Raw genomic sequence first — 27,640 nt, forward strand, 5'->3', positions numbered from 1 at the left:
AAGGCTCCAGGAAATCTTTACATGATGCAAGTATTAAGATACTGTCCATAAAACTTAATATTATAATAAATCTTTTAAACCTCATCATCCTCTTATGAGAGTAAAAAAAAAAATTGGCACAAATTTCTTTTTTGTACTCTACAATGAACTAACAATTGAAAAAATTCAAAATGTTGTCACAACTCTATAGAAATATGCATTACAACATACATACACTATTTTTAGAAATATATATAGTCTTCATTTTAAAAAAATCAGAACTGTCAAAAATGTATGTAGGTAACTAATTAGAAGAACTTTGCTCAAATAAAAAGATTTGCGTTTACAGGCTTGAGGGTGATGCAGAAATTTGTATCAAGTCGTTAAACCTGTTTGAGTTTGATGACTGCAAGAAATGGAAGTGCAAAACTTGCTATCTCAGCTTTTATTTTTTAATTGTGAAGATAAATATTTGAACCATTTAATTTCCGACTACTTGATCCAAGATCAAAACAGTAGTTTAACTTTTATTAAGCACCAGAACTACCATTAAACATTTTTTCCTAAAAGTGTTAACATAAGAAAGATATCTGTTCTTAGTCTGGATGTAGTTTTGTAAGCACCTGCTGCATGGTACTAAACATTTGGGACATAGTTGAGCAAAAACAGTCACAATTACTTTTTTCTTTTGTAATTAAGAAACATAGCTGCATTATTTATCAGGTTGAGAACCAGACCAAGAACTAGAAATTACTAAGTATTTATCTCAGATGTGATAATGCCCTGCTGCATGACCCTAGTTCCTGTCTGGATGCTTATCTACGTTACAGCCACTAACACGCACAGAATGCATACCCCCAAAAAGATACATCATCAGGCTAACAAATCAGATTTGAAACAAGAGCAGGTATAATTAATACTAACGGCACATTTCTTTCCAATCCATTAAGTTTGAACTAGAGCTTGCTTCAAATGACCCCAGCTTCACACACAGTGACCACCACCCCCCAAGCCAGGACAGCACTGCAGGGGACCTGCAGGATTCAGACAGTTAAGTGAAAAAATTGAGAAAGGCAACAGAGGCCAGAAATTCCCAGGGATAAAGATCCCATGTAACTACAGGGATGCCCAGAGCTGCCCCAGGTAGGCAGCTGGCCACATGTGCTCAGGCTGACACCATGGCCCTTTGACTTGAACTTGACCCACCACAACAGAGCCACCTCCTCCATCACTTTGTGGGCAGCGGTGCTATTTTGTGTCCCGGAAAAGACACATTTGAGAAGTCTTCCTCCAAATACACGTTTATGCTCAGGATCTCACTGGCTGGCTATGCTGTCAAAGGGAAAAAAAACAGTGCCAGCAGCACCTTGACACAGCTACTGCACATCCCTGCAAGTGGAAGCCAGACCTCAGTCTGTTCACCTACCTAAGGAGATCAAGCCTAGCATTCCTCCTTACATAAGTCTTGCAAGAACAAATTCACGTCATTATGTGCTTTGAAGATATAAACAGAAATATAAACCTGTTCAGTCTGAGTGAGAAGAAAGAACACTGCCAGCATATGTTCACTGTATTTTACTGGAATAAAAAAAAAAAAAACAACCACACAACACACCAAAACCACTCCTGCAGACCCCCCAGCTATAAATACTTATTCTGCAAGAGTCCAGTGCTCTTGTGAAACAACACTGCCCTATGAACCACAAAAATGTAGCAAAGGAGTACAGTACTAGGGCTCTTTTTCTTAAGTAAGAGGCATGAAGAGAAAGGAAGGGCTTCAAAGATGGTAACAATCATTTAAAATATTACTTATAAAGTATCTGCATCCAAATCTGTATTTCATAGCCAGTCACAGGGATTTCTGCAGCTTGAGCTCCAGGTATAACAAGCAGGGAGCTCCACACTGAGCAGTAGATGCAAGCTCATGTCACAAATTAATGGGTAATGTTTTTATAAAAACAAAGATTAACTTTAATCATAAATACTAATCATAGTGTATTTAATGCGCAGAGATTTACATTTTAAGGAGTTAACTGAGATTACATAGGTAACTCCCTTTAAAAGCAAACACAAGAAATCTACTGTATAATCGTGAAAGGAAAAAATTCTGAGCTGGGATAAAGTAACACCAAATTTCAATATCTATAGTATCTAAGTCTTCTTTAGAAAGCAGAAAACTACCCGTACCTGAGACATTAGGCATTTAAAACCTTAAACAGCGTTACGCTGAGGATTCTAACACTGTACCACTGGAGCCCAGCTGAATGCCTTGCAGAGTGCTGGAAAGCATCGAGCCCTCCCTGAGCAAGCAGGGCTCACAAAAGGTCCATCAGGCCCCATTCAGCATCTGTCAACAAGCATTTAGCAAGAGGATGGAGACTGAAACACAAGTCTTATTCCAGAGAGGAAAACTGCTGGCACGTTTGTAAACAGTTTTCCCACTCTGGCAGAAATGTTACTGCATGTTCCTGTCAAATGAAAGTTTTGTTCCAAAACCTTCCTCCTTACCCTGCCCATTCTCGCATGGGCCGACACAAAGGATTACACTACAAAGCCTGTTTTTCAAGACCATTGGGAACAAACAGTTACATATAAGCAGACTCAAGAGTCAAATCTATGCTCAGAACAAACCATATCTCACAAAAATTCATTATTTTGTCAGATTATAGTGGAATATGGAAAAAAATAGGCACCCATTTCTTATTTACTTGTCAAACAAGCAACTGGTTATCGTGTTTTGATTTCTTAAGTCATCTGTTGAGTTACAAATTACTTTTTTTGCTACACCAAGTACTGTGAGTATGACACTTTCCAATTAGAAGCTTACAGTCTACAAAGCAAGGATTAGTATTTCAATTCAGGCTGCTGAAAAGCCAACAGCTTGCAGATTTTCTGTCGGAAAGGTGGTTGTTTACTTCTTGCCACTTAGCACTCGCTCATCCAGGAAAACACCTAACAGTGTTAACATGACTCTTTTTATATATTCCTAATTAACTGACATAAAAGCAGATTTAGGAATGAGCTGTTGCTTTAAGAAGTTTATACCATTTCCCACCAAATGCTGATCAAAATATGTATGTATATTCTGAGGAAGCCACCAGGTTTGCACCAAGAGACATATGTGCAGACACGTGCGCACTCCGTGGCACTGGTAACAAAGAAAAATCCTAGTGAGATCATCATTTGTTGGCTAATCACAGTCCTGCGAGTGTACCACATTGACTCCTTGCATCAGTAACTGACCACCTCTGAAATCATTCAAGCCACCATGTAACCTCGTCTTTCTTACACCGAAGATGCTGAATCCCTTCTCACGCACCCCTCCAGGCAAGCTGCACAGGTTGCATCAGCACTGGCTGTTCCTGTGATTCTCTTCTTCTTAGCACTGAAGTCTGTGAATTATTTTCTGTGTGCTTATTCATGGTCACAAACACCAAAGACAGATTTTGCCATACACAGATTGAAATTTAATTCCTAATAAAGCCTTATGCATGACTCCCCAGAGTATGAGGATCCAACATCTCATTTCATCAATAACTAAAGCCAATGACTTACTAATGATAAAATCCAACACACGTGACAGTTCTTGAAATGAGATGGCAGGGCACGTTACACTTCAAATGGCATATTCTCTTCCTGTCACAGCAACGAGCGCTCTTCTGCTTACAAGACAAACACCAAAGTAACCTCTACTCACAGACATGCTAATGCTGTGCAGAGTCTAAACCCACCACCTGTGATCCAACACTACCAACATGCAGAGAGAGAACAACAGCAGTTTATTCTGAAATAGAGGAAATTTGTACCTAACTGCACACATCAGGTATTTTGAAGCGTATCAACTAAAAGAGGCTTTGTATCTTTTGGGGAGATGAAAAAGGAAGATGGGGACAAACAGGGGAGAAACTGAATTTGGTGTTTTTTTTCTGTGCATGAAGACTACTTAAGGTTTGTGTACCTCAACATAAGCACTGTTGGTTTTTTTAACCTTTACTATTCAAAGCAAATCAAAGTATCCAGAGGAATTAATTCCAATGAAATAATCTGTCTAGATCACATGTATACCCCTGCTACCAAGCAGGAAGTTTGTACGTGAAAAATAATGGTAAAGAGAAACCTTCAAAAAAAGCATTGTGGCCTTGAAACCTCAGCAGTACGTGCCTTCACACAGCACAGATTTTATAGGCTGTGATGTTATTTCAGAATAGCAAATGAGTTGTCTTTACTCTTCTTGACGCTTGAATTACCAACTATGCTATTTTTAAGCAAGTAAACATGACCAAATATGATAATATTCATACTGTATTGAACAGAAATCATGACTGACTCAATTTCAAACCATAGTTCAAAATTATTAAGGAAAAAAAGAAAGTCACCAATTCCTACATCTCAACAAGAAAACTCCAGGTAAAACCAACAAAAAATAACAAAATTCACAAATAAGCACTTCTCTGTCCAGCCAACATGTTAAGATTTATTTGTAGTGCTCAACTAAAAACGCTAAAACAAACAAACAAAAAAAAAAACCACTCTAACTAGCGGCTGTATCTTCACTTCCACCTATGATGTTCAAGCCCGAAGCACTGTCCTGCTCCCTAACAAGAAAAAGGCTTTCCCAAAAACGACACGCATGGACTATTTCATTTCACCAGCTTTTCTCAACAAACAAAACGCTAACCAGCCGCACGGACAGCACAATGCCAAGATCGACCGAGGAAGAGCAGACTCACCAACAGGTAACTGCTGGCATCCACGTTGTCAGTGATGGTCTGACGCTCGCCCCTCTGGTTGATCTTCCTAAACCTCCGACGGGACTGCCTGAGCGGGACTTCTCTCTGCAAGATGTTTTCCTCATTGTCTTTGGAGTTCTCCACCTGAAACACATGTTCAGGCTCCTGGTTAAACATCCAGTTCTTCCATATCACCGAAAGCCGATGGAGCCGTATGAAGCTCATGAGGAAGGAACAGACATTAAGTTCAGAGCAGTTAAACGTTTCTTGAGAAAACAACTGCAGACATTTCAGAGAACCACTGCTGCATGTCTCAGAACTACGTTATTACAATGAGCCGGAAGCCACAGTTTCCTTCCAGGAAACAGTTTTTTTTAAAAAAAAAAAAAAAAAAAAAAGAAAAAAGTAGAAAGGCACACATATCCTCTTAGCAATGTCACTCACCAACAGAAACCCTTTTGCACCCACACATCATACAACACGAGCTACAGACTCTGCTCATTTCAGGCATATCTTCAACACAGAAGTTAGCATTTCTTTGAGTATTTACAATCTGATAGCGCCACTGAATTATATCCTATTTTTATTGGTGTAATTTTTAGAAGAAGTGTAACTCATTTCTAGTACCAGTCACAGCTAAAAAACTTTAAATATTCCAGCTGTTTATAAATAGCTGCTTCACTTATGTCATACTGACTTCTAATTGCTTCCAGCAGATTATGAAGAAATAACTAGAACTTGATTCATATCTTGATGTTAAATATTATTTGTGACTAAATGTTAAAAATTAGGTAAGTCTATCTCGTCAGTAAAATCCAACATGAAACCTTTTTATTTCACTAGTTACAATTCCTTTTTTCTATAAAAAGCCATCTCATCCTTTCCCATTTCCTTCTGATGTTTTGGAAAAACATCTCCTAGCAGGAAACAGAACAGACATGCATGCAAATAGGCTGCAGCTGGGCCAGGATCTGTACAGGAGTTTCTACTGTCCTCAGCAATTTTATTTCCAGCCCCCATCCCCAGATTTCACCTCCAAATCCTAGACTAAGACCTCAGTATTGGAACAGGAGAAGTACCTCTGGGTGGTCTTATACAGCCCTCACTTCACATACTTGGGGAAGTTATCTCAAAATTAAAATTCGAAAGGTTTAAAGGAATGAAAACCGAAAAGACTTAATAGACAGGAACAAGAAAGTAACCAAAACATCTAAACCATCACAAAAGCAAGATCACATCTACTTTCCACATCATTTTTTCCAAACAGATAAATCTGTCTGAGGTCAGAGGAAAGTACAAGCAGCTGGCCTTGCCCTGTGCCTTATTCTTAATTCCATAGAGAAAAATATACATTGATCACATAGGTTAAAGATACAATAGTTAAAAGAAGAGCGAACCTCTCATCACAGTGCTGTCAAACAAAGAAAGCAGAAAAGCACAGTTCCCCTAGCAAGGGACAATCACACTTCTCACTAGGATTTTACTACCCATTTGTAAAGGCACAGGACAATGAGCAAAGACATCTAGTAGCAGCGTTGCTGTAAGCACAATGGTACAAGGATGCAAAAACATGCAAGGCATGCAAACAGACAAAGAAAAAAAATCCTTTCAAACAGGCTATTTAGAATTAAAAAAAAAAAAAAAAAAAAAAGCAGTGAGGCACTGGATACAGCCCTTCTTCACCTAGCATAAAATATGGATTTCTAGTTAGCAATAGTGTTGACCTCAAACTGTACAGAAGGTCTGCAGAAGTAAGGAAGTTCAGTTTTTAGCTACTCTATTAAGTAACTAAAATTGTGTTGATTTCTTTTTAATTTTTTGTACATGTGCTGCACTACATAAGCTCCTTCAACAAACGCATTATTTCCATTTTTCCTGTGTTCAGTCTCATAGGATCATAGAAACTAAAACTAGCGCTGAGCTTCTCCAACGGAACAGCCCGACCTGGATGCGGAGGGCCCGCTGATGGCTCTTCCAATACATGACTCATTGTTAAGAAGTCCTAAACTGAATAAGTACTTTTAAGACTAAATTAAAACAAACTCAGCGAAAGACTGAATTCTTTTTCTTCCACAACTCTAACTGAAAACTAAGAAGTGAGCATAACTATACTATTTGTTAGCAGAAAGGCAATCCAACCAACGGCTAGCAGGAACTTGGAGATGGAGCCCACCTGCTCCCTTCGGCCAACACCGCAGCTGCCCACGGAACCAGAACAAAAATCAGAAACGCAGGCAAGCCCTCCACACCACAGAGCTTCCAGTTTAGTACCACCAGCACCATCAGTATTTTGAGTCCAGCTGACCTTCAGATCATTTGTAATTTACAAGAATGTACAGGAACGATGCTCGGTAGGCCAGGGGTAAGGGGATACACAGGGGAGGGCTCCCCCCGCCGCCCGTCGCTCAGCTGTGCCTTCACCTGTGACAACTGAAAACGCCTCTTGGCAGAGAGCATGTTCTACTGCCCCGCACCCCCAGGCAGGATGAACACTCCTACAGGGGGGTTCAGCATCTCCGCGGCTGGGGCGAGCCGGGCCCCAGGGCAGCTGCAGAGGGGGGACCGCTTCCCCACGCCACGGCAGCACGGGGAGCGCCGGGCTGCTCATCTGCCACCTCGGATGGGGACTGCTGCCCCGCAGACTTCTTCATACTACTGCGTTTTCAATAAGTAACAAGAAGTCCAGAGTAGTGTCTCAACTGGCTAATTACTAATCACGGCTGTTTTATTAACCTTTAATACTGGCAGTAGCAAAACGCTTCCATAGAGTCGGCATCACCCACAGCACTTGCTGCCACGTAAAAATCGAGGATCATAGGACCGTCCTCAATTTCATCTGCAGTCCGTGCCAGCAATGAAATATTTTCCACCTCTAAATATCAAACTGCTTTTCTGAAATCTTATGCTTAAATCTGAAGAAGAAAACAAAAGCATCAAGGAACAACAGAAAGGACACTTCAGTACACTGAGATATGCTGCAAATGTGGGCCATTTTCTTAAGTGATAAATGGACCTATTATTAATTCAATAGATTGCTCAGCCTCCAAAAATATTAGCTACAATGCCCATTCACACACTATCTGTTATCCTCATTAACTTAAGCTGACCACATTTTATGGCCTTTAAAATGGGTCAGTTCCCAGAGGATTCCTGCTACAAAACTGATTTACATTCTAAAAAGAAAGAAGGAGAAAAAGAAAAAAGAAAAAAAGTCAGCCAGCATCAGAGAACGATAGTATTCCTTAACTACATTAGAGTAGCTAATCCTTTCAATTGAAGATAAATAATTATTTATTAAACCTCATTAGTATTAGAAAATAAAAAATATTAGGTAAATTAATAAAAATTAATCAGGAAAATGAAACTCAAGTACACCTGGTATTAGTGCAGATCATTAGCCAGGTGCATGCCACCACACTGCTGCTTTTTTTTCCACCCCATTTGAAGTCCTACCTAGAGAACTGACAGTTAATAGTATCTTTAGCTGCATTTACCTGTAAAACATGAATATGAAAGTAACGAAGAAACAAGTTTGCTCTTTTAATTCTCTGATTTTCCTCCAGAAAAATACACTGACATTCCAGAGAAGGATTTAAGATACTTTCAAGTGTCTCTATGCTTTCATTGGCATTGAATTCCAGTTACAGAACATTCAAGAAGTTTAAAATACAGAGGACCGTTGTCCAAGCTGTGCATTTGTCTCCAGCAGCACACAGCAGCATTTGATGTTGCTGACATAGCGTATGTTAATAGTGCGTTCCTCTCAAAAAAACAGCCTCATCACAGTTTGTAGTCCCCCAAGTTATACACACACAAAACTAGTTTCTTCATTAAATATTTTAAAAAGGTCAGTTTCTCTCCAGTAGCCCATGCTCCACAGAAGCTACTCTTCTATTTGCATCTTCAAGTTTTTTTTTTTTTTTTTTTTACAATGGTGCTAAAACCAAAGAAGGATACGGGTATTTCCAAAGAATTCTATATTATCTCATATTTTGCCCATGAAATACATTTCATGTAAGCTTGGAAATGCACTTGCAGTGAGTTAGTCACCAGCCAGCCCTGTACAGAAAGTCACACACTTCCCATACGCACTCCAGTCTGCTCCCGCCGCGCCACCGCCTATGAGGCTTTTGTAGGAAGCAGCACACTGGGGCTGGAGATGTCTGCAGCACCAGCTGTAACAGCTAAGAGCTGTATAACTGGTTTGTTTGTGAAACTGGTCCAAACAGACCAAATTCTTTTCTCTGTTGCATCAGCTTTAAGGACTACAGAGATTCAAAAGGTCTATATATGATCAGATATCTGAGCGTTTCTCACTCTGCGCTACAAGGTGCTAGGAGTACCGAGGTGCAAGGCTCAGCTCACTCCAGGCAGCGGACAGGCACACTGCACACCAAACCCTCGGCAGCAGCAGTAGCAAACCGGAGAGCTCGAGGCGTTCACGGGCCACGGCTGCACATATCGTCACCCCAGCAGTCCCGTGGCACCCCTCAAGGCACAAACCGCTCCCACAAAACTCCAGCTTTGAGAAGGCACTGGATAATTGGGAATACAGAAATGAACTATTTCACTCCAGAGGACTGAGACAGGCTTCTTGCACTCTTACCTGCATGCGCTTCATGACACGGTAGACTGCAGCTTAAACGATCTGCGGCAGCAAAGGGCATATTGCGGATACTATGAAAGCCTATGAGCAGAATCAGACCGACACTGCACAGAAGGAATGATACAAAGAATGGCAGGTGTACTCAACATAGGACATGGCATACACCCATGGCTGTTAGTAACCTGTGAGAAACAGATTTCTCATAGAAGCTGAATATTCACATACTCAATGAGTAAGAGGCAACATCCAATATTAGTTTTAATGTTGCCATATCTAGATATAAGGAAGCTAAATCAATAGCAGTTTGGAGATCTAAGCCTGCTTAACAGACATGTGGCTTCTCAGAACAACAAACATCTTTGTTCCAGCTCCATTAGTAACACCTCAGAAGATCAAAGTTGAAAGAGATCTTCCTGTGTCCGCAGCCGCATTTTGAGGGTACAAACGGGTGTGCACTACAGGGAAGAGCAATCCTAACACTTCAACTGCTGGCAGTATGTGTACATTGGCCCGGGAAGGAGTGAGTTACATTCTACAAGCACACACAACTTGCTGGCAAGTGCTCTGAAGAAACAGAAAGAAACCTGGACATGGAAAAGGTCGATGACAACTAAGCTGCAAACCTTATCCTTCAAGCTCGGCTAAGCACTCTTATGTTCCTTCTCCTCTTACCTAAAAGCCTTCCTGCTATGTGGAACTGCAAAGGCTAGGAGTAAGAGGGCCTTTCCTACCAGCCTGACCAGTAAGAAGCAATGAAATAGGGGATGGGGATGTAAATAAAGCATTCAGGATAGAAGTCTATCATTGTCTGACTCAGGAATGCTCAAACTCAGCCATAACTGGTAGGCTTTTGAAACTCAAGTAAGCATAATTTTAGAAAGAATGACCTAATCATCATCATCATTTACCCATCTAGATTAAATTTACATAGCTATTCCTGTTACGATAGTAGCCATAGGTATAATGGAAATCAAGGCAATTTTGCTGCAATTTTATAGAATACATTACAATAAGCTTTCTGCTATAAAAACAAGAAAGAATTTGCTGAAACCATCAATAGAATAAATACATTTGGGAAAAAAAAACTGTCTTACCACAATCATTTCTGAAGGCTCCAATATGATACATTCGCATCCTCGTTTTCCTCCAGACTGCTTGCCGAAACTAGAGTGGGATGGAAAAAAAGCAAACAAAAAAGAATGAGATGAACAGCCTATTATACCTTTTCAGTAATAAAAATAATTGGCAATGGCGCATGTTACAATAACCTTAAAAGCAAAAAAAGACAAATAAAAATTGATGAAAACTACTGCATGAAAAATTCTAACCAGATAGTACCATTATCATAATTTAATTTACTCAGCACTTCTCATCAGTCTGCTATGTAAAGCCTAAACATAAAGAATGTTCTTTTGTAAATTCATTATTACTTGCAGATACTCAAAACCACTCACAATGCATTTCAGTGTTGACAAGAAAACATTAGTAAATTTTAATTAAGCATTAAACGGGCTTTGTAAAAACAAATATACATAAATTCCAAAAACTCTGAAGTACTAGTCTGCATGCAGAATTTTTAATGAGAGTTCCCTCAAGTCCGTATCTGCCCTTCATCCTCCCAGCAAACATGACAGAAAACCTCTTCTCTAAAACTGAGCCCTAACTTGTGACCTGTCTATGTCGCTCCTTGTACCATCACAAGGACCATACCATGGTGACAGCTTCTGTTTAAGAAATACAAAAAACCCACAAATGCAACCACATGTGATGGGCAGTGTAATACAGCAACTAAGGAAAGAGGCTAAAAGCAACCTGATGTGCTTCAGCTGATCAGCTCTAGAAGCCAACTACGTCCAGGACACCTAAGAAAAGAGGTGACTTGAGGGGAATCAGCTCTGGAGAAGGTACCATGGAAGCAGATCTGAAGGTGCTGAATTTACTAGCAAAAAAGAGCCAAGCTAGATAGTGCTAGGGGAGTGTTACAGACCAATAACCTATTAAATCACTTAATTTGTGACTGTAGTGGCACCTGGAATCAAAAATATCTGGCTTCCCAGATTAGCAAGTTTGTCTTTGCTACAGACCCATTAGCTCAAGTTAGGTACGCTCGACCTACCCCACTCAAACAAGCTCAAGTGAAAGCGATCCCATACAGACATCAAATTAAAAAACCTACTTGATTAACAGCACGATGGCTGGATTAGCAGTTCAGTAGTTGCAGGGGCTGCATTACAAACTCAGACTGTCAACAGCAATCACATTTCAACACGTATCAGCAGGTGAAATAACTGAAGGATCAGTTAACTCAAAGCAGAGATTAAGGTGTGAATTAGAAGGAGGTTAAGACAAGTGTGGAGACAAATCCTGAAAGTGGGTCAGCTCCATCTGTTTCCACTAAGGTTACATTTGGAAAATACATCTGAAGCTTCAGCCACACAAAACATGTGAGTTACATACACTGTCATCTCGACAGCAAATATCCACTAAAACAAGACTGCTTTGTAGAAAACCTTTAAAAGACTCGTGCTTATAAACTATGTGTTAGGGGAACACACAAGAACTTTTGCAGGATATGTGCATTTTCAGAAAGGAACTTAAGCAACCAAACCATGAAGTTAAAAGTGAAACTTCAGATTATTCCAACAAATAAAATTATCAGTGTCATCTGGTTAGGATAAAGTATTACAGTTAACAGGAGCATGACAGTTTAAACTGTCACGTTTTGATTTTGCTAATGGTTTCCTGAAAAAAAAAGATTATATATATATATATATATAAAAATTACATGATTACCATGGAGTCCTAAACAACAACTGAAATTCTCACCCCATGCTATAGCAGCTCAGAGAAGCTCAAGTTTCACACGGAAAACTGGCATTTTCACACATCTATACTAAGCAACTTATAGCTAGAATTTTCATTCTTTCTTTCATGTTTTTTCCCCACACAGCATGTGATCCAGGCATGACAGTCTTGTGTGTTTACAACACATCAAAAAGAACTGCCAAACTACTCCCGCTATTACAACAAAGTTAACTTAGTTCAGAAATACACAAATATCTTTTTTCATGTAAAGTCAATGTAAGCTCTAACCTCAAGGTGAACTGAAATTCCATGTTACAATTTCTTCACAAATCAAAAACCAAAGTGAAACCAATCGTGCTAAGGTATCAGCAGCAAAAAAACAGTTCCAATTTATTCCATACAATAGAAAACCGAAGTCAACAGATACTCCCAACCCACCCCACCCCCCCCCCCCCCCAAAAAAAAAAAATCTAAAGGAATTCAAGTTTCCTGGAAGTTTCAGTTTTTGCAGCTTTTTAAAACAGAAATAATCATTATCAGTTTTATCACAAAGGAGATCACTACTGTTGATATATGCCCAGTAGTTAGGAAAAAGCTATGGTTTTCTGCTGAAGGTTTTCCAAGCACAACATTTTTATTGTATAACAATGTATGAAACTACTGGAGGTTGAGGGAGGATTGTGGGGGTTTGTTTTGTTGTACATTAACACATCCACAAAATTCACCTACTGTCAAGCTCCCCTCTGCTTATGTTGCAACATTTGCTAATTAAGTAACGGCAATAAATAATAATGCCAGGAAAAGAACACCACTTGTAACAAAGGTCAAGCTCTTGGCACTATCATTTCTGGTCCATCAAGCACTTTAGAACAACCAAACACTCAGAAAAGGATTAGGTTCCAAAGACAAAACCCACCCTTCTAATCCTAAAGAATAAACTACTCATATCTACAGGTCAATAGGTCAAGTTTAATTATTTCCTGGTGCGCATCATGGGATGTTTTATTGATTATACCACAACAGAGCTCCTTCAGAAAGGAGCAGCATCATATGTTTTTCCCCAGCCATAACCATCGAGTTTTAAGAATATCAATTTTTAACATTCTTCTTAATATACACAATGTTTTAGAAACATGGATTTTAACTTTCTTAATGACCTATTCCATATTTTTTGCTCTAGAATACAAATATGTAGCTTCCCTAACAGTTAGAGGTTTGCTAACATGAGTGTATTTCACTAGCGTGCCAATTTTAATCAAGGCTACAGAGCTATGCTCGTTCCTAGTTGTTTGGAAATGGAAAAAGTTAAGTCGAACAAAGCTTTGCAAATGGAGGAGACTAAATCCTGTTCGGAAAGACAAGAGCAAGCTGCAGTGCAGAGCATTCTTCCAAAGAAGGAGGAAGATTTCTGTGACAGCAAATTACTTTGCGAAGTCTTTAGTCGGCCATTAAACACCCACCCAAACCTAAAAAAGTGCTGCTTCTCAGAGAAGTACACCTGAAAAGTACATCTAATTCTGGAAGAGATAGGGAGGTCTTTCCTTTTGGGACTAATCTATCCTTTGGCATGGTGCCAAGAACATGTGGCATCGCTCACAGGAGCTGTTCCTCCTTAGCCTTACCAGTTACCCAACTGGGCACACCATCAGACCACCGCGTCCCCACCAGACCGTGCCCATGGAAGTCACTTCAGGAGGCCAGCTTTGCCCCCTGGGAGGTCTGACTGGACAAGCCTGTTTCAGCCCGCCATCAGCACCTCTGCTTGCAAACATCACTGCAGCTTCTCCAGCCATAATTGCACCCCGCAACGCCGAGTCCTCCTGGTGTCGTATGTGACAAGATACAGAAGCAAAGCAGGAAAGCTTTGTAAAGGTACAGCGCTACATGAGCTTTAGTGCTTTCAAGCAGAGAGTGGGAAGAAGAATCCAATTAAGAACATGACCTAATACATGTTCATATATATATAATGAAATTATTTTATATATAAATAATGAAAGTGAGAGAAAACATGAAACTAATGCAAATTAAGCGCTACTTACAAAACAGTAAAAACGATGTCAAAGGACATACTACCAAAGGTGTAACCATTAAAGTTTTAAACAATCCAGCAATTAAAGTTTTGCTCAGTCTGTATATTTAATCACATATTTTAACAGGGTCTTAAATTTAACGTCATTATTCTATAACTTCCCACTGTTAGAAGCCCAGAAAAGTCAGTACTATAAATTACATTACAGCTTTTTTATTTATAATTTTATCGTACACGCCTGTCACTTAATATTCATCTATTACTTCTGCATCATTAATTTTCAGGCACTCACTCACTGGCTTGCAACACTGTCATGGGAAAAAAATGTCGTCCACATACCAAAGGCAGCTTTGTTTATCCTTGATTTATGGATGCCTCATTTGCAAAAAAAAAAACTTCTTTTCCTACTGATTCATGGCTATTCATAATTAAAAATGCTTAAGCAATTGCATCATGTCAGAAAGGAATATAAGTTAAACTGGCATGATATCATATACCAACCACTAATTGCTGTTCAGGCCATGGGATCAGACCAGAGCTACCGAAACACAAAAGACCAGAATCACAAATAACCCTGCTCTCTGTACCAGGCATTTCACTTGGATCATCTGTCCCTTTTCTGCTACATGATTTACTAATACAGAGAAAATCCTCCACAACTCCAGAGCCCAGCTCCAAAATCTTAAATATGCAAACACCTGAGTATATGCTTGATTTTACTGACACAGGGGATGGATCAAAATTGTTCACCAGAAAGTGCCTTTTGTATTTGAGAACATTCTAGTTTTCAAACTCTTACCCACTCCCCAAAATACTGGGAGGCGTTAGAACTACTTTAAGGCATTGGAGCTGCTGTAACAAACCTTACTTTCACAAAGCAAACTACTTAGAAAAAGCTTTCAACATAACAGATTTTTGCAATGTAATGTAGTTCTCCAAGTAAGATGTACACAAACACAGCTTTCTAAACACAAATGTTTCAAAATGCTTCACATCCAGCTGTTACGCAACCAGAGTATTTGGTGCTGAAATACATCTGGACTTTCAAGACTGACAGTTTTAAGGAATAGCAGTCACGTTTAACTTGAGAATTTCTTGCTGTTGATATGCTGAAGTTGCTAATTACTGATGGTTTCTCATTATGCAATACTCAAAATACAGTACGTACTTTAAAGGTAAAAACACAGCCTGCCCTGAAGAGCTTTCAGCCTACAAACAGATGGAGACTGAATGCCTTATTATTTGTTTGAACACTAATTAGCAAGCATCTTCAAATCTACAATATTCCACAACATCCTGAAACAATATTTTCAGATATTTCATGACGAGATGTCAGGCACTTTTAAGATTTGTTCACTATTTTCCAGGGACTACAAAATCATAAAGCTATCCTGGCTGAATAAGCTGTTATCAGTAACGTACATAGTCACCTGGGATTGTCGCTAGAGCTACCTGCAGTAATACCTGGCACTGTATTACAGGTAGGACTGGGCTGGGACACTGATACACTGGTTTATCAGTGTAACAAACAAAGGGTTTGCAATTTTTTTGCAGATATTTCATTCTCATGAATATACCTGTCTCTCAAACTGCCAGTCTGCCTGTCAGGTTGCTTTTAGGAACATAAAGATGAAGACAAATTGTACTTTTTGCCACTGTAAAGAGAACCCTGTGACCTCACACATCCAGTAACCTGGCTGGATTTCTCCAATGCAAAAACATTTTGCATGCAAGTGCGCAACTTGGCCTGGAAGAGACAAGTTGCATAAGAAATGGACATGTTGTTTGTTTTTCTAACAGAGGAGAATGTTATGGTTTTGGTAGGTTTCTTGTTTGGGTTTGGTTTTTTTCTCCTCACAACTAGGGCTTACCCCTCATCTGAAAAGCTTTTCATTTTTCCTCTCCTCAAAGAGTACCTCTTGTGTAAAACAACTGTTCAAGCAAACAGCCAGGGTATCTACTGCAACATAGCTGCTGTTCAGATCCGAGACAAAAATCCATTCAGTAACCACTGAATGTACTATACAAGTATATGAATGGCTTGGAACAGCCATTAGCATTATTAAACCCCAATCTAAATACTCTAAAAATGTAATTTTACACTTAAATTCCTTGTCATTGGCTGGGCAGTAAGAAGAGGGGAAAACCTGCATAGCCACATAATTGGCAGTTAACACAGCCGCACTGACTGCGGATAGAGAAGGCAGAATCTGCCCTTCTTACATTGCAGTCATGGTATAGGAGTGTAATCGACACCGAAATCCTCACGGGAATAACTTGTTCTTCTGGGCATCTGCATAGAGGTCTTAATTCCTCTAGATTTTTCTCAAAACAACCATCATCTGAAGAACTGGGCTGCTGGGGAGCCTCTCGACTCCCTTCCTGGAGCACACAGGGACAGTCAGCACAGTGCATCAGGAGCCCTTGCGGCGTTTCCCGTAGTATTGCAAACTGCTGAGCAGCCCCACATGCACTCTGTTTGCAAAACAGCCTAAGGAGACTGGGGAAAAAGTTACATGAATGCAGACCAGAAGTTTCAGCTAATGCAGGTGGCAGAGTTTTCATGACACTATATGCTGTGCAAGTCCTGAACATTTCAAAGTAACTTAATTATAAAAATATTAGAACACTTAACTCCATCAGAAAATGGTTTAAAGGAAACCTGAAACCACAAGATACATGGCTGAATGCAAAATAACCTGTTTCAATTAATGCTCAGTCATCAAAAACTAGTTTTTCATTAGCTCTCAGTAAGAACAACATTTAGCAGTTTTATCTCTTAAGCTTGCTGAAAGTTTTAATTGGGAATGATTTTGGAGGCTGCATAACATGCTACTCAATTTGCAGGATGCAAGCTCGAGATGTCTCTAGTAACAACTTGATACTCTGACCATGACGGTGCCTTGAGGAAGCCTGTATCTTTCCTACCTCTTTCTGTGAAGCTTTGCAGCTATTCCAGGCCACATGAATAGATAGTCTTAGTAAAATTGTATTCTAGATAGAAACAAACCACAGATTACCCTTTGCTTCCAGTTTCACATCTCTCGGACTTTTTTAGATAAGGCAATAAAAAAGCTATTTTCCGTGGTGCAATCGGCACCCGTTGCAGTCTATAAAACCTCTGTACGGCAGCTGTTGCAAGAAACTATGAACAACAGGAAATTACTGGAGGGGAACAGGGGACACACAACTATGGGCAAGATTATTCGGTCATTTATTTGTGACAGGTCTGAATACAGTCCTTCATTCTTTTGGCTTTCATAGAAGATATTTTTTTTTTTAATATATTGAATAAACACCACATGCTCTTAAGTTTGCAACACCTTCCCAGCCCTTCCTCAACAGAAGCACCTCCAGCACAAGGAGCTGCACACGCCTTGGGAAACCAGGACCCAGCCTCTCACCAGCACCTTGTCTCTTCTCATTCATGTTCCCTTTTTCTTCAGAGTTACTTCCATCACAGCACTGGCACTGCCAGAAGAGTTACAATACGAACAACCATATCTGAATTAATTAGTTTTACAAAATACATTTATTGGTAGCATTCCCAAGTTGTTAGCTTATTTACTGGCTGTCAGGCAATGCTACAAGTTACAGCCACCACTTACAGAAATACCCAGGGAAAACAGCACCTCATCTAGAGCCACAAATGCACTGAGTAACTACTGCCTCTTATCCAGCGGCGAGTATAAAATTTATCTAGTCTCAATAAGTGCAGGGGTGTAAGATTCAAGCTGTCTTTTTGAAAGCGGGGGGGGGGGGGGGGGGGGAAATCTACAACAGCTGCGAAGAGCTTTCATGTGTGAGGCAAACACATGATCATAGAGTGTCGTCCTAAGACCTCTGCAATTTTTAGTCACATGAACAGTAAGAAATTTAAATCACAATTGTTTCAGCTAGTTTCAACAATTCAGAACCTTATTGGCAGCTGCAAGTTTGTCAAAGATTACGTTTACTGCATGCCAGCAGTGGAGTGGCACATGTATGTATCTAGACCTTGGCAGCTGCTGGAGGAAGAGCAGCATCCACACTACAGCCATCAGGACTCGAGTGGCAGAGACTGGGAGGGAGACGAGAAAGAAGAGCAGAGGCTAAGGAGCACTGGGACAGAGCTGGGATACAGCAGGTACAGTCCAAAGCAAAAAGTATTTAAGAAAGTTAAATCTGGAAAGGAAGGATCAGTGCTACAAAAATGCCAATATATCTTTTACTGGCAGAAGCTGGGAATGCAGGAGCTCTGAGCCACTCATTTGCTTTTTCAGTGAATGGACAAATTCAAGAGAGTTTGCAGAAAACTGCACTACAGGTTTTAGAAGTAAAACTAATCTGGCTTTAGAGAATACATTCAAGGTATAAATACATTTGAAAACAAAGTTACATACATCGGTATTTAAACACTTGTAAAATACCAGAAATGTAAGTTGTACAAATTACAAGTCTTTAATCCTGCATTCTTATATACCAACACTGGCAGTCCTGTAAAAGCACAGATTTTTCTGTACTTCTAGTATTCCACACAGAATATACTGAAACACTATTAACAGTCACACTAAGTTTCAAAGTAAGTTAAAATGCCGTTATTCACAAATACTGACTTAATACAAGAGCAAGCTAAAATAATTTCAACCCAAGCTGCTGTTCATAAGGCAAAACAAATTCCTCTTTCATTATTACAATTTTCTTGATCCAAGCATTTGCACCTTCTCCTTTTACTCAAGAAGAGAAACTGTGTATTGCGTAACTTGACATGTCTACAGCTCTCATAAAAAGATATCACAATACAACCATGAGTCCGTTCTGAAAAAAGTCCAGTGTTTTTAGCTGAGAAATGCACTACTTGAATAGGACAATGATTCCAATTTTCTCCACTTGTGAGATTTTGGACGGGCTTGGAAAAGAAAAGTGTTTGTTTTTATTAAGACTACTTCTAGAATGTTTCAAGACTTTGTATTTTTTCCCTCCGAGGTTCAATTCTCACAGCTGTAGGAGGCTGTCATCCACTTAATTGGCTTCAAAAGTTCCTCCAGGCCCTTGATACATCTCCTATGGCTAATCTTGCTGTGAGTAATCTCCTTCAAATATCCTGTTCACAGGAATTATCTTGATTAACAAGCAAGGTTAACACAAAAACTCTTTAACTTGCTGACACAATTTTCCTTCCACAAAATCTGTCAATCCTGTTCTTTTGTACCAGCCATCACTTCCACGTTAGAAGAAAATTCTTTTCCTACTATGCCAAATCTATTGACAAATCCATTCTCTAGGCAATAGGATAATCAAGGTTATGCCATCCTTGTACCCAATATTACTGACTGATCTGCTTCTTACCTTAAAGATCTTACAGGGCTTTTCTCATCATGATCATCAGTGTCAGAATACTGAATAGATTTATTGTAGCTGGATACAAGTTTTACTCCTCCAATTTTAAGCCAATTTCTCAATTACAGCTTGCATACAAATTCATCCAAGTTGAGCAAAAAGCCCTTCCCAAGCACAGCGAGCTACAGCTTACACCCTTACTCATTCAAATACTTACAGAAAGTTAACAAAGCAATGACTGTCCACCTTCTTATGCTTCTGTGGGGCTATGCCTATTTCAGGTTTGAATTTATATAATATTTTATTTCAAAAACATTTGTAGAAGAAAATTAAGGTTTCCCTGAAGCTCTATTGACTCTGGAACTACCAAATGGTAAACAGTGGATTAAACTAGGCATGTAAAAGGAGAGCTTAACCAGCATGTTAACCAGCTTAAGTTTACAGCTGTCTACTACTCTCCTCCTATCTGTCAAGGTAATCATGGGACAGAGGAAGAAAAAGGACAAGTACTGTGAAGATGTACCAGGAAACAGCCAGTAAATCACCATCAATTTCCAGTCTTATCTACGGAGATTGAAAGTATCTCACTAACAACCACTTAAAACAGCAGTTTCTCATGTAATTATTAAACAAAAGTTTCTAGGCAGCTAGTTTATAACACAATCCTGCACTTTGAAGAATGACTGCTAAATAGGACAGATTAAAAGACAACAATTTTACAAAAAAAGGGGGCTTTAAACCCCCCTATTACCCAGGAAACCAGCTTCCTCTAACAGAAACACCTACATCCTGCTCGTCACATTTTTATAAAAAACGTCCCAGTATTCCCAGCAAAAGAAGTTCACCAAATACGAAGTGTCTGTCATACGCTCTCGAGGACAAATATAAAATTGAAATTAGCACATCAGTATCACAAAGAGGTAACGGGGTAATGGGGGGTGCTACGAAGTATACAAAAGGACTGAGTTTCAAACTAGAATCCATATGCTATTACCTGTTTTGCAAAATGCCTCCATCTACCCAGTTCTTCCAGAATGACAATTACTGAAACTTGGCTCTTGACCTTTTCAAAGCACTAGGAGGTCTCCAGATTAAAGCCTAAATTCTCATCCTTGGTAGTTACCACCGTCCTCACATTAAGGATTCTATTTCAGTCCTCTTTCATTTTTCCCCTGGACACCTCAAAGCCATCATCTGTCTCCTGCATCACTTTCGTGCAGATGACACCTGTCTCTAACTTGCTCAGCTTCTGCTCATGTGTTGACATATTGATACCATATTCAACAAATCAAACGGATAAGCTTTATCTGATGCCAGTTCTGAGCAGCAGTAAGCCTACCAAAAATCTAACTGGTTGGAAGGAGGTCTCCATTCCCTCCAGCACTCCCAGATTGCTTTCGAGCATGGTTTTCTAATTCCCTACACTTGCCCACCACTTTCCTGCTGTGGAAATAAAAAAGCATGGATAAATCAGTATTCCAAACAACATACTCCTCAAAAGGTCTGTTACACTAATATCACACGTGTATAGGACCATATGCTCTTTGGGCACAGAGAGCATGGCATCAAGTTCTTCACCAGACAACAAGGAATCCTTTGAATGGACAACGTCCTTCATATCCTGTGTTAAACTCATATAATTTTTCTTCCTATTACAGTAAACCAAAGGTGGTCAGGCATTATTTTCTGAAAATCAAAGCACAAAGCACCACCGAACTGCAGCAAGAGATTTTGCTACACAAAAAAAGACCCACCAACGCCAAACAACAATGAATTTCAGCAATTATCTTTACTATGTTATCAATATTAAAGAGAAAGTTTTCAAAAATAAGGAAACTGTATTTCAAAGATGATTTACCCTGATGGTATACTGTGAGTCATTTCCACTACTGTAGCTAAAGCAAAAGTAAAAAAACAGAAACAAATAAACAACAAACTTGTTTTTGTTTTCTATCAAGGAATAGCTCTGTAATACCTGAGGCAATGAGAATGAAGGCAACGTTGTGTTTCCTTACAGACATGTATTTCGGCCTCCTTTCAGAATGAATCACATGATCAGGAACTTGGTTGGGGACAAGGAATAATGCTATCATTAAGTATTACTTTAAATGTAATTAGTCTCATTTTAATTACAATTATGAAACAATACTAAGTTATCCAAGGCACTGCTTCATATGAAAATAGCCTGTAAGTGACTGGTGACTGTGCAGCTCCCTCAACTAAAAAAAAAATAAATAAAAAATAAAAGTGTTCTGTGAGGTATTCAGATCAGGGAAAGTAACTTACGCTTATCCCACTGTACCTAAAAAAATGAAAAACTCAAATAAACGTTATATTTGAAATTCCAGACTGCTGTTTGACAATGCACCAATGTGACACGAACGAAACAGGCAGTGTGAGCTGCACGCTTCCTTCTCCTGCGCCCCCGGCCGAGCACGGCCGAGCCCCAGGGACGGAGTTACAGGTAGCCCCGGAGTTAAAAGCACTGGGGAAAGCAAAAAGATTCAAAGATCTTCAGCATCTTTTTGCACTCCTTAACTTCAACTAATTAACACTAATTTTAGCCTATCTAATTGTGTGTGTGTCCATTTCTCCTTCAAACCTTTCGTACATCAAAGCTCCTCTGACATTTGAATTTTCCACCACCACCGCTCCCCCTGCAATGAAGGCAGACAGGGAAAAGCCCCCCAGCGGAGGAGTGCAGTCTCTTCCCTTCCACCTTGTCCCACCACAGCAGGGGCCAACGTGGCCCAGGAACCACACCGGGCACGCTGTAACCTGCCGGCAGTTTCATCCAACGGAACTCTGCGACCCTTTCACCATCCAGCAACTATTTTTCCTCGTTATCCATAATAAAAGTAGCTGTAATCTTGGGAACTCATAATAACCCATCTATTTTGCCTTTTTCTTTCTAAAGGCACACAATGATGCTCTGAAGTGTCTTATTCCTCAAGCTTAGCAAAACAATGATTTTTTGCAAATTTTCTGCAAAAGTTAGGCATTTTAGGTTTTATGCAAATATTAACTCACCAATGTCTTCACTTTTGGAACTGTTGAACTTCAGTCACTCAAGAAGCATTAAGAGTCCAACATTCAGCCTATAGCTAACCAAGAATGGAGCTGAAAAACTGTCCTATATATTCTTATTAGTACTTACCATGAAATTCAAGTATATGGCAACACATTTGAACTGGAGTTGGCATTTTTTTAGTTGACTCACAGTCAATCCACACTGAGTAAAGCCGATTAAGCCGATTTTCATAAACACCCCAGTATAGGTGCATTCGTAAAGCAACGTAAGGCATGAAGTTGGTATCCGCACTGTATTAACCTCCTTGTGCTGTGCTGTGGCTAGAAGGGAGGCAGCCCTGCTCCTGGCCAGCAGCGACAGCACACCGCTGAGCGGGAGAGGAGACCGTGCCGGCGAGCACACCAGCAGGGAGCCGGGACCCTCTGCCCGTGGGGGAGACAGTCCATCACATAACCGTCATGCAGGGGGAAAGCCTTCACTTCATGCGATAAGAGGCAGCAGTGCTTTTCATAATCTCTTCAAAAACCATACAAACTGGGTAAAGGCCAAGTCTAAATCTTTTTTAGACCATGCCTAGCCCAGAACTGCAGCTTGAATACAAACAGCAACACGCAGCTTCAAGATCTAGTGAAGTCAAGTTTCTGAGTGACGTACGAGGTCAAGCAGAGTATTGCCCAGAGTGTTCCTTGAGCAAGGTCCAGCTCAAGTCAAACAGCACGCTTCAGTGAAAGCATGTCACACTGTCCACCGTGCGTCAACTGTGAGAAGCAGTCAGACTCCCGTCATACGCAATCCGTAACTGGCCCCTGGCATCCATTTTCTTTTTTCTCATAAAATCATATATGTCATTCAACACAGCCTCCAGCCAAATGGTAGAAACTATGTGATCTATAGTCATATTTTTTGAGATAGAGAGCTCTATACAAAACAGTCACACAACGGGAATTATTCAGAGCCCCCAAGCTAACAAGCTAACCACAAATTCTCTTACAAACTTAAAAGCCAACTAAGATTTAAAAACCATGAAGTGCAGTATTTCACACAAAATTTTCAACATGCATAAAAAGCAAAAGGGAATTTAAATCAAAATTAGCAGAACATTTCTTCCACTATCAGAACTTTAGATAAACAAAATAACCAAAACATTATTTTTAAATTGTGAAAAAATTATAGTAACATCGACACGTAAGAAAGCATTTTTTTAAAAAAAGAGATCTTGCCTTACCTTAAATGACAACAACGTTACATACCTGCAAGGTGGTAAAAACATAGAATCCTTCATGAGCACAGACCCAGAAAGCAGTATATACCAGCATCTTGCAATCGTTTCTGAGCTGTAAGAAAAGAAACCATTGGTATCTACGTTCTTCTTAGAGTAACTCGGAAATGTTATCCAAAATGTTACTGTAGTAAAGTAACGATCCACCACTTTGATATGCAGACTGGAAACTTAAGAACTTTAATTAAACACTACCAAAAACTAACATTTTTTTAAAAATTTCTACATCCAGAATGCTTCTTGTAGCTTACAATTTGACAATTAAGTCAACTTAAAAATTTATTTTATACTGAAATTATTAATTTTCAGTAAAAAATATTTCGTTCCAGTGAAAGTGCACATAAAGCTACAAATACAAGAAAACGTTATTCTGTGGTTAAGGCGATTAGCAGTTCAACACGGCCAGTAATACTGCACAGACCTGCCAAGCACTACAGATAACAGGGACCCATGCACCCAGCTCCTGCCCTGCACCCCTCCATCCCCACACCTGCATCGCAGGCGCACGCAGTCCTGCTCCCATCACGCCATGAGGCCCCAGACGGACGGGCAGGGGATCGGCCCATGATTCAACCTACAGCCCGTAGGTCTGCACAGAAGTCGCCGTGTTTGACAGCAGCATATTTTGCCTCCTCCTAGAGCACTGCACCGATGCCTCCCTGCTACAGCCCAACGTCCCCCTCGGGTACGCAACCCCAGGGGCACACATGGCCCCGGTGCTGCAGCAGGTGTGTGTCACGCGTACCCAGCACACAATAGTAGGTGGCATCTCATTTCGACTCTGGCGTACTGGAAGATGTGCTCTATACAGAAAGCAAGGTTTCGCTGTGAGAGGATAAACACACCATAAGCAATGCTAAAATATGAAGGGGGGGGGGGGGGGGGGGGGGCGGTGTATCTGCCTCCCAGAAAGAACCTAAAAAGAACTCTCAGCTAAAATACTAATTCTAGAGCTCCATCACTCCCCCGATACAGGATACTCCCACAAAGCAGCTGGGCTCCTGACAGCGCCGGCAGTGCCAGCTTCAGGGGAAGAGTGCCACCTACTGAGTTGTCGCCACCAGTCCCACGAGCTGCCGAGGTGACACTACCAGCTTTTTAATGGACTTGCGGGTGCACAGACACACCTTTGCTGCCCACGGGAGGCACACTGGTAGTTCACGGGCACCTCTCAACTGTCAGTGCCAGACTACGTTACAACCGCCTCCTGTCAAAGCTTTTAACCAGTCTGGCCAAGCCTAAAGGATGCAAAGCCTTCCAGTTACAACTCCTGAAAAAGCAAGCAATGTATCACAATATGAAAAAACAGAGGTTTTGTTTACACTTCTACTGAAGGACTCCAACAAGTGATACGTACTTACCAAAAGAGAACTTGGTTGCCCTTGTACCTCTCATAACGGGCACTTGATGACATGATTCTGAGAAAGGAGAAGTTTAATTTCAGTTTTAATCCCCAAAGATAAGCCATTAATCACCACATTTCAGTAGAATCACTTTAAGGCTCTAAGACCTCAAATTCAGCTATTTTTTTTGTTCTAAACGAAGGACGTGCTTAACCATAAAATTCAAATTATTACGGTGTTCTTCATTATCCAAATAGATAATATACAGCATGTTCTCCAAGTGTTTAAATCACTCCCACACATTGGAATTACCCATAGCAACAGAACTGACGGAACTAAGATACTTCCAACGCACTTTTTGTGCTTTGTCGGCCTTCCATTTTATGTATTCTGAGATCATCCGAATGTCTGAAGTATTAAAAAGCTTTTGTAGTCTAGAGTTAACATAGGGCACTGTCTACACAGTCCTTTGTAGACAAATGGGAGTAAGCGCTGCCTTCATTCTTGGCAAAGCTAATTAGTTTAGATTCCATGCCACGGGACTTGGCCAATGCTCTGCCACCTCCAAGTGCGGACAGACAAACTTTGCTCATGTCCATAAAAATAGTCATAGATACCAGCTGTGCTAAGCAACACTAAGTAGTACTTTACCTTAGCTGATGTTCCCTGAAATGTGAGAGTATGTCCAGTCCATGAAGGAAAGAATAGATAGTATTTAAGTCCTAAAAAAGAAAAAAAAAAAAAAAAAGGGGGGGGGGGGGGGGGAAGACATGAGAAACTTCATTCACAGCATCTCAACACTTCAGCATTACCTTCTCAGATTCTGCAGTTAGTTACACAGACTTGTAAGTCATAATTCCAGAGACAAAGCCCAAATTAGCAGATAGGCAGGAGCAGTGTACATGCAGGCTTGAAGAACCCTGCCCACGCTTAAGCTGTGGAAGTGAAAAGAGCAAGTCCAACTGATGCATAAACAGTTAACTGAAATAATTTATTAAAAATAGCCCTGAAAATATTATTTTCATGAATGGATACAGCAGCAAGCAACATGTGGAATAAGCCATATATGATAGTCCTATTCATCCAAGGCCAAAAATTGTTAAAATCTTTTAACACCTCTTTAAAAGATAATTTTGCAAAATTAGTTTGCTAAAAGCAAAGAACCCTAGCAAAAACCTAAACCACACAGTCTAGCCACTATGTATGCTGCAGAGAACCACAGTACTTTTTCATGGTAGAAGCGTTACACTTAGAGCGAAAAAGCTATTTCATGCCCACCTCAGATCTAGCTGGTAGCCCTGCTACTAACTCTACTCCCTCTCAGTCCAGTCCTTGACCAGAGGGTAACGTTAGAAGTTACTCCAAAATACTCCTTGGCAAAGATGAAGCAATGAAGTTTTAAAATTTGCCTCCCACCTTCTGCTACCAAGACTCGGTATCACATCACTGCTATCCATCACCAAACACAGAAGCAAACAACTTTTCACATTTTAATATTGTTGCTTTGAAAGATTATTTTCACTTTAAAAATTGGACTTTACATGGAAGCTGTAATTAGGAGATACAGCTGTTTAAACTTCTCATTACACAGAATCCTCTTCATTCACAAAAATATCTGTGCTGATGGTACAGACCACATGCTAGGGAAAAGCTCACTAGGGCTATTCATCATTTAATTTACTATCCTGAACAGGTGGGCTGTTAGCATTAACTACATGCACAACAAAATCATTATATACCACATAGCAGTGTCTCCAGCTTGGCCTTGGAAAAAATGTTCTGAATTTTCAAGTGCTGCATTTATACCGTGTTTACAAAAGATAAATCAATATGAATGCCAGCCTCAGAATTTACAATGGATTTACTTTAGAAAAGTTCTTTGGCTTAATAGTCAATGTTTAGAAATATAACAGATATAGAGTGTTATATCAAATGAAAGGTCATACGTAATTGCAGGCCATGTAAAACCAATAAAACTCTGATTTTTTTAAAATGTCATTACCAAAATCCATTAAAATTAAACAGAAGGCCTCAATGCTTTACACATATATTTAGAAAAGCACCCATTTCAAACAGTCCAATCTCATTTTAATCCTCTGACTGAATTGCCACAAACTTGATTTTCTTCATGAGGCACCCAGGAGCAGTAGCTCTCACCACTTGCTCACGGTGACCAGGGTCGATCACTACAGCCCGTCAGAGCCGGGTACGTGGCAGCCGACGGGTCACTGAAGGTACCGGACCAGCTCAGTGAGGTAGCAGGGAACTGCCTCAGCTTCACCACCAGAAAACATTAATAAGCACAGGAACGGGGCAGCAATATCCTCTGACCATAAGGTGTCTTAGTAGTTAAAGCATTTATAGAACAGCTGAAATAAAAGTTCCACATTCTTCCTCCTCTGCTGCCTGGAAGTCCTCCTCTCCCAGGCCAAAGAGCATGCAGACAGGCAGGTAAAGGAAGGATTCAGAACGTATTTTCTAAGCAACAGATGCTCTCAGCTCCTGCTGAAACTGGGCTA

At 40.1% G+C, this 27,640-nt stretch overlaps 1 protein-coding gene across 6 annotated transcripts in view; it reads right to left on the bottom strand.

Annotated features, from left to right (window-relative positions):
• RAPGEF6 (Rap guanine nucleotide exchange factor 6) overlaps positions 1-27,640 on the bottom strand; it is a 132,902-nt gene that overhangs the window by 80,673 nt on the left and 24,589 nt on the right. For all 6 annotated transcript variants that reach the window (XM_056348756.1, XM_056348754.1, XM_056348755.1 and 3 more), the window contains exons 2-6: positions 25,773-25,843; positions 25,140-25,196; positions 23,750-23,833; positions 10,410-10,479; positions 4,710-4,853 (exon numbers count right to left, since the gene is read on the bottom strand). In XM_056348756.1, coding sequence (XP_056204731.1) covers positions 4,710-4,853; positions 10,410-10,479; positions 23,750-23,833; positions 25,140-25,196; positions 25,773-25,843 — 426 coding nt within the window. The remainder of the gene's footprint in view (positions 1-4,709; positions 4,854-10,409; positions 10,480-23,749; positions 23,834-25,139; positions 25,197-25,772; positions 25,844-27,640) is intronic.

The sequence above is a fragment of the Falco biarmicus genome, chromosome 8 (assembly GCF_023638135.1).
Source record: "Falco biarmicus isolate bFalBia1 chromosome 8, bFalBia1.pri, whole genome shotgun sequence".
Taxonomy (NCBI): domain Eukaryota; kingdom Metazoa; phylum Chordata; class Aves; order Falconiformes; family Falconidae; genus Falco; species Falco biarmicus.